This window comes from Nilaparvata lugens, chromosome 11 (assembly GCF_014356525.2).
Source record: "Nilaparvata lugens isolate BPH chromosome 11, ASM1435652v1, whole genome shotgun sequence".
Lineage (NCBI taxonomy): Eukaryota > Metazoa > Arthropoda > Insecta > Hemiptera > Delphacidae > Nilaparvata > Nilaparvata lugens.
In genome coordinates this window covers 27,860,570-27,869,288 of record NC_052514.1, presented here as the reverse complement: position 1 = coordinate 27,869,288, position 8,719 = coordinate 27,860,570, and the positions used below count along the sequence as shown (strand labels likewise).

General features: G+C 34.7%; 1 protein-coding gene across 1 annotated transcript; it reads right to left on the bottom strand.

Moving 5' to 3' along the window:
- Positions 1-6,882: 6,882 nt before the first annotated feature.
- Positions 6,883-8,502, bottom strand: LOC120348901 (cuticle protein 7-like). Its single transcript, XM_039438046.1, has one exon. It carries the CDS (start codon positions 8,493-8,495, stop codon positions 8,184-8,186), a length of 312 nt encoding a protein of 103 aa, XP_039293980.1. The 5' UTR covers positions 8,496-8,502; the 3' UTR covers positions 6,883-8,183.
- Between the last annotated feature and the right edge of the window lie 217 nt (positions 8,503-8,719).

Here is an 8,719-nt window from a genome sequence, read left to right as displayed (position 1 = left end):
GTATCTCAAGTGAGATCCACATCATACTGTCAGCATTCTGTCAGATAAATGATAGGAACAAGAACAAGCAGGAGGCTCTTGACGCATCGTTAACAATGGTTACAGGTTACAGCCCTCACGGCTGGAACAAATAACCTATAAACTCATTAGATTCATTGACTCATTGGATTTCTGTTGTATGAACTTTATGGGGACAGATTACAGATAACTTATTTGGGGGACAAATTTGATAAAATGGATGTCAAAGTTTTGACTCATTAAGCTGCGTTTACACCAAAGTTATTAACAAAATGTTAATACCTTAATCCTTATAGATTCTATTAGATTGAACTTAATTTATCATACACATGATGAACATGTTATACAAGGTGAGTGAAAAGTCCGAGAACGGCTTAATATCTCATACACAAAGGTAATTTGACGGTGGGTGTGATTGTGGATCCTACTCAAATTGAAAATACTACTTTACTGTGACTTCATAAATCTGGTCCGCCATCTTGGATCCGCCATATTGAATGCAAATTTATTTTTTCAAATAGGAAGACGGTCATGCGATTCAAGATTTCGATACGAAATTTCAAGAAAAAGAATGGAGAAAACCGCATATCGATATCTCAAACCGTTCAGAAGATATTTACATTATTAATCAATATCACTCATGTATTTCATTTCTGATATGCATGATATTGATTAATAATGTGAATATCTTCTGAACGGTTTGAGATATCGATGTGCGGTTTTCGCCATTCATTTTTTCTTATAATTTCGTATCGAAATCATGTATCGAATGACCACCTTCCAATTTAAAAAAAATAAAGTTGTATTCAATATGGCGGATCCAAGATGGCGGACCAGATTTTTGAAGTCATAGTAAAGTAGTATTTTCAATTTGAGTAGGATCCCCAAACACACCCACCGTCAAATAACCTTTGTGTATGAGATATTAAGCCATTCTCGGACTTTTCACCCACACTGTATGTGTTTGTCAAGTTGCGTTCAATCTAATAGAATCTATAAGGATTAAGGTATTAACATTTTGTTAATAACTTAACTTTGGTGTAAACCCAGCTTTAGGACCTAATTGCGTTCAATGATCTGTTACTTTGATTCTAAACTAGGATTAATATCAAATTTAAACTTCAAAATAGTGTAGAATAATATTCTAAGATGTCATCATCAACTTTCATCTGAATTTGGAAGAATAAAATCATCAATATACCTCAAATTGCTAAATAAATCATAATAACTCTCTAAATCAGATATTTCATCCATATTGACACGTTTTCACCATTAAACAAATTAATATGAATACAAACACCATGAGGCAAGACGCAGTGGGCGTCTGGGGTCTGGGCGAGTTAGAACCTTGTCAAAATGAACAATGTGTGAAATGCCTTGCAGGTAGAACTTTGACAAATTGATATCTCTGCCAATATCTACTTCATCGCGTTGAAAGTCAGTTTTTAATGTTCTTGAGAGTCAAATCAATGTGATGAGCCAATTCAACAAAAATGTCAGTTAGAACCTTGTCAATCCAATGTTAAAGTGAATATCAATTATTGATAACTATAAATAGAATGGCTTACATCTGCCCTTTTTGCATATAACTGTATAAATTGAGCCCTTCTTGCATAGAACACAGACAACTCACGCCCTTATTGCATAGAACTGATAGTAAAAATCAACAATTTTTTTCTTCTGTAGTGAGTTGATTTTTAAATAAAAAATTAAATGTGAATATTATTTTATTAGATACCTAATAACTAACTATAACATGTAATGTATTCTTTGCATTCATTCAAGAAATTAATAGCTAACATTACTAATTACTTTCAAGAAAAAATTTATAATACTGACATTTATTTTTCATCCTCTTTTATTAGTAAAAATTGAGTCGATATCTTTAAAAATAGCTGAGATACAATTGTGCCGTAATTAATAACTTATATACCGGTATCATTTACCCTCCATAGAAGGCATTGACAAGACAGAGGATCGGCTACGTTGCTCTCCTATCTTTCTCCACTGCCATTAACCCTTAAGCACTGGCGCGGTTTTTTCTGACACTACTACTGGCGCGGGGGTCTGCTAGACCCCCATAATTTTTTTTTTAACTAAATATTAAAAAACTTTTTCGTCAAACTAAGTTGGTTATCTTATTCCTAGGAGTGTTTTGAATGGTTTCACTATAGATGAAGTGTATAAATATGAGAATTATCAATATTTATTGCATATCTTTGAAACTCTTACAATTTTGAGATGAAAATGTAGTGTTTTTTAGTAAAATTGAAAAAAAATCAAAATGATATGATAATATTTATCTAACTGTCGATCCTTACTGAGAAACAATGAAAATCACTAGAAAAAATACTATTCCTTGTATTTTGATGATAGTTTGCTTATTTTATTTACTTGAATTTACCTTTATTCCAACTATGTAGAGTGATTCAAAATACACATTGATCAGCATATTACTACAAATTCAAAATTTTAGTAAATTTTTATTGTATATTAGACAAAAATAATTGACTTACATGTTATGTTTCTGCATGAAAAGGCTTATTCTGACTAATTCTGGGAGATGAGGCACTCCTCGCAAACGTTTTTCATGTGATTGACACACATTGGCTGACAGCATTTTGAACATGAAGAACTTGTTTTTATGTCTCTACTTCTCGGACAGATAACACATCTTAATTTCTTTCCTTTCACATTTGCTCTGTTGAAGTTCCCTTCTTCCATTGGTACTTGGCTAATCTTTTTGGCAGAGTCTCGTAGATGTTTTGGAATGCAAGCTATGGTGGATCGCTTAGCTGCCTGTGGTCTTACCATAGCTAATCCAATTTCTTTCAAAAATAATCTTTTTGGTTGATTGATGTCAGCATTGTTGCACATGAATACCACTTGAGAATTAATTCCAGCAATGTCTAGAAGCCTGTAGAATAGAACTAGAGGCCATCGTCTGCATCTTCTCGAGGTAGAATACGTGCCACACTTCTCATCTACTACATCAACTCCTGACTTCGTGCTGTTGTAATAGGTTACTATTTCTGGTTTTTGTTGCTCTTCAGGGTCAATGTTGTCGTCGTAGTGCATACTGGAGATAAGCACAACACTCCTGTTTCTTTTGGGAGCATAAGATACAATTGTCACTGAATCTTGGAATCCAAATATGCTGCTGAGCGGCTCTCGTTGTTTTCTAGTCATCTCGAGTGGTATCGATACTTCTCTTTCGATATTTACTAATATCGATACCCTCGTTCCGATACCAAGTATCGAAAGAACGCCGGTATCGGAACGTCCCTATCTATGCCTATTCTGTCTGATTGAATAATGGAATCATCATGAGAGTACCCGGATAAGTACTTAATCACAATGATCCTCCAAAAAATAAAGAATTGAAAATTTCGGAATGTGGTAATGTGTGGAAGTGGAAGGGCACATTATTATAACAACTCTTATTATAACTCGAGCGAGAGGCAGCGTATAAAATGTCAGCTATGAGTAACATATACAATGATAATTGCATTGCAATGCATTATGTGAGTTCTCTGCAGGTCAAAAAAGGTTGATTATGAACCTTTATAAAGTTGCACTGACGAGGAATCGTTTACAGAAAAGCTTAATGTAGTTGTACAAAATTACGCTAGATAGCGCTGGCAGTAAGCATGATACGAGCCTCATGATACTGTATCATTGCAGGCATGTCGAGTCGAGAGAGCGTGTCATCCACAGAGTATCTCAAGTGAGATCCACTTCATACTGTCAGCATTCTGTCAGATAAATGATAGGAACAAGAACAAGCAGGAGGCTCTTGACGCATCGTTAACAATGGTTACAGGTTACAGCCCTCACGGCTGGAACAAATAACCTATAAACTCATTAGATTCAATGACTCATTGGATTTCTGTTGTATGGGGACAGATTACATCTGTTGATGGGAACTTTATGGGGACAGATTACAGATAACTTATTTGGGGACAAATTTGATAAAATGGATGTCAAAGTTTTGACTCATTAAGCTGCGTTTACACCAAAGTTATTAACAAAATGTTGATAACTTAATCCTGATAGATTCTATTAGATTGAACTTGACTTATCATACACATGATGAGTGACTTATCATGATCATATTATACTTATCATTGACTTATCATGATCATATTATACAAGGTGAGTGAAAAGTCCGAGAACGGCTTAATATCTCATACACAAAGGTAATTTGACGGTGGGTGTGATTGCGAATCCCACTCAAATTGAAAATACAACTTTACTGTGACTTCAAAAATCTGGTCCGCCATTTTGGATCCGCCATATTGAATGCAAATTTATTTTTTTAAATAGGAAGGCGATCATGCGATTCATGATTTCGATACGAAATTTCAAGAAAAAAGAATGGAGAAAACCGCATATCGATATCTCAAACCGTTCAGAAGATATTTACATTATTAATCAATATCACTCATGTATTTCATTTCTGATATTGCATGATATTGATTAATAATGTGAATATCTTCTGAACGGTTTGAGATATCGATGTGTGGTTTTCGCCATTCATTTTTCTTATAATTTCGTATCGAAATCATGTATCACATGACCACCTTCCTATTTAAAAAAAAAAGTTGCATTCAATATGGCGGATCCAGGATGGCGGACCAGATTTTTTAAGTCATAGTAAAGTAGTATTTTCAATTTGAGTAGGATCCCCAAACACACCCACCGTCAAATAACCTTTGTCTATGAGATATTAAGCCGTTCTCGGACTTTTTCACTCACCTTGTATAATATGGTGACCACACACCACACACCACCCATACTGTATGTGTTTGTCAAGTTGCGTTCAATCTAATAAAATCTATAAGGATTAAGGTATTAACATTTAGTTAATAACTTTGGTGTAAACCCAGCTTTAGGACCTAATTGTGTTCAATGATCTGTTACTTTGATTCTAAACTAGGATTAATATCAAATTTAAACTTCCAAATAGTGTAGAATAGTATTCTAAGATGTCATCATCAACTTTCATCTGAATTTGGAAGAATAAAATCATCAATATACCTTAAATTGCTAAATAAAGCATAATAACTCTCTAAATCAGATATTTCATCCATATTGACACGTTCTCACCATTAAACAAATTAATATGAATACAAATACCATGAGGCGTCTGGGGTCTGGGCGAGTTAGAACCTTGTCAAAATGAACAATGTGTGAAATGCCTCGCAGACGAAACTTTGACAAATTGATATCTCTGCCAGTATCTACTAGATCGCGTTGAAAGTCAGTTTTTAATGTTCTTGAGAGTCAAATCAATGTGATGAGCCAATAACCTCAATTTCAACAAAAATGTCAGTTAGAACCTTGTCATTCCAATGTTAAAGTGAATATCAATTATTGATAACTATAAATAGAATGGCTTACATCTGCCCTTTTTGCATATAACTGTATAAATTGAGCCCTTCTTGCATAGAACTGATAGTAAAAATATACAATTTTTTTCTTCTGTAGTGAGTTGATTTTTAAATAAAAAATTAAATGTGAATATTATTTTAATAAATACCTAATAACTATAACATGTAATGTATTCTTTGCATTCATTCAAGAAATTAATGGCTAACATTACTAATCACTTTCAAGAAAAAAATTATAATACCGACACCTATTTTTCATCCTCTTTTATGAGAAAAATTGAGTCGATATCTTTAAAAATAGTTGAGATACAATTGTGCCGTAATTAGTCACTTATACCGGTATCAGTTATAGAAGGCATTGACAAGACAGAGGATCGGCTACGTTGCTCTCCTATCTTTCTCCACTGCCATTATAACGTGGACCTCTCTATATCAACAATGATAACTTTTTACAAAGAAATACTAACAAAAACTATCTAGGAGCCCACAAACGTCAAAGCCTTTCCAAAAGGCTCCAAGTTCTAAAAGACGAAGCATCATTCTCTATTTTTCATTCTCTCCATGACGATTTCCATTTTCCTTACCCAATTTTCCATAATTCAATTATGCAAAATGAATAATCTAGTTCACACAACAAATTTATTTTTCGAACCATATTTTTTCACTATTCCAATATGCAAAATCATGCATTTCAGTGATGAAAAGGTAGAACATATGAAATCGGGATGAAGAAAGCTAATAATTCTTGATCATTTCTTGCATTAAACTGGAATCTCATCTAAGCGGTAGTGGAAAAGTCGATCAATTTTCCTACATGATAACTGGAGATTTATTGCCGGTCTACCAAATTATACCATCACTTTGAAGCACAGTATTATCAACCATCTGCCTGCATATGCCAACAATGGGCTTGCAGGTAGCACGGAAACCACTATAATTACCGAGAGACAATGGCCGAGACAATACACGCTTCTAGTGCCCGTTTCCCACTTCCCACTATTTTTCTCATTTTTACGAATGAAGACGTCTGCTGAAAAGATAGGATAAGCAATGAAGAAAGTGGAAGTGACGTGTAGTAATGATATGCACCCGTCTTCCGGACACTATCAACTCTGAATCTCTTTAATTCTTCTTCTTTATCGCTTTTCGGTTGTTCCTATTTATTTCTCGCTCTTGAGTGTTTTGAATCGGCCGCTTTCACCATTCAGACGTTGTTGTTATCTGGACAGGTGTCACATTGATTACACCTATGTCTGTGTTGAAACCTTACTTAAATCCCAGAAGCTGTTCATCTTGTGACGAGAAACATACGTCTGCAACGTAGTGTTGCAGATTTGATTCGCAAGGTTCCTATCTAAATGCCAGGAGCAATTCAACTTGAAATGAGAGAGAAACACCGAGTTGGATTGATGAAGCGATGGAAATAATTATGAAATTTGAAAGATATGGGAATGGGAATGGAACGTTCTTCTTCTTATAAAATATTCAATTCATTTATTTTTTTATAATTTTCTTTTTTCCTTGCTTATGTCTATGTCATGGTAACATGATACGTATATGAAGCAGTTAGTGATACTTACAAATGCTTATTGAAAAATTTGTCTTATAAATTATTTGGTATAAAAATATATTTAGAAGTATAAGCCCTTCATAAGCTATCATGAATGATCAGTGAATCACTTTAGAATACTTCAGAATAACAACTGGATGTCTTACAATAGGGTAGCTTCGAAATGCCAGCTATAAACTGATAAATAAAGCGATGTGTATACATGGCACCTTACAAAAATACATATAATTTTATTGTACTGCAATTTTGTAATAAAATTATAGTTTCAACATATTTTTGATTGGTATACAACTTAATTGATAAATTACAATATAACTTATGTAATGTGATTAGTAATATGAAATTAGTAATTTCAATGTTAATGAAATAGAAAAGTATGGTAAGCTATTTTGAGATCCCATGGAAAATGGTTGATATTACTTTGACAGGTTAATCGTTGCACTAAGGCACACGTTTTTGGCAAACTCTCTAAGGTCTTCAATTATTATGTTACACATCCTTCTATATAATAATTTGATTTTTCCCAATTTGATTATCATTCTAGACACTATAGTGTCCTCTTTGCTATTTAGAACTACTTGTATGTACAATAAATGTTGAAATCATAGCACCCTTCCAGTATTTATTCAAACACATGTTTCGAAGTCTCTAGAGATGAATATTAAAAGGGTGCTATGATTATTAATATGTAATATCATAGAGAAGCAATAGCGTGAGTATGATATCCCATGGTATAGGGCGTTTATGTCGCAACTTTTACTGTTAACTCAAGCCGATTATTGTTGATTACTGTCGATTTTTATTGTTTTGCCCGGGTGAGAGTGTATGAACGGCACAATATGAGAGACTACCAGCGTCACACAGCTTCAAGGGAAAGAACTACGTGGACTATCGGCTTGAGATAACAGTCAGAGTTGCGACATAAACCATGGGATATCTACTTATAGCTATTGTTTCTCTATGGTAATATACTACGATGTTCTCTTTACAAAACACCCTTTCAATATTTATTTAAACACATGCTTCGAACTCTTCAGACATGTATATTAAAAGGGTGCTATGATTATCAATTTGTATTTTACAGTGATGTCCTTTCTACTATTTGAAAACATTGAATTTTTTTGTGAATATGAGCCTTGTGGTTGATGGGGTGAGTGGTGAGATCACAGGTACTCGGTTGATTGGGCTGGTGTCCAGCTGTCCTACTGGAGATGGTTGTAGTAGAGAGGAGCCTCGTAGTGATGGTGTCCATAGTCGACGGTGTGATGCAGCTGATGATGAGCCGTGTGCACGGGAACGGGGTGTTTGGGTTCGGTTCGCTTCACGACCGCATTGAAGCCGTTGTGGTCGTCAGCCGTGTACTCGACGGTTCGCAGTGTGCCGTCCGGCTCGACGACCGTGTATTGGCCCTTCACGACGTCACCGTCGCGCGTCTCCCATTGGCTCTTCGAGTCGCCCGTGTGGAAGTCGCTCACTGAGTAGTCGAACGCGTATTTCGGGTGCTCCTGCAACATAACAGTCAGAGAGTAAAGATACCGTTCATTCATTTAAAGTGAATATTTTATTAATTATGTGAGAGTACCAGGGAGACACCATTATTGCTCTCATAACACACAATTTTCAAAAAAAAAAAAAAAAATCCTGTCATCTCTGGTTGAATTAAACTTGTTTATGGAAAATGGAAGTAAAAATGAATCAAAACTTATAAAGGTTTCTCAGACAAAACTGAATTGAACAG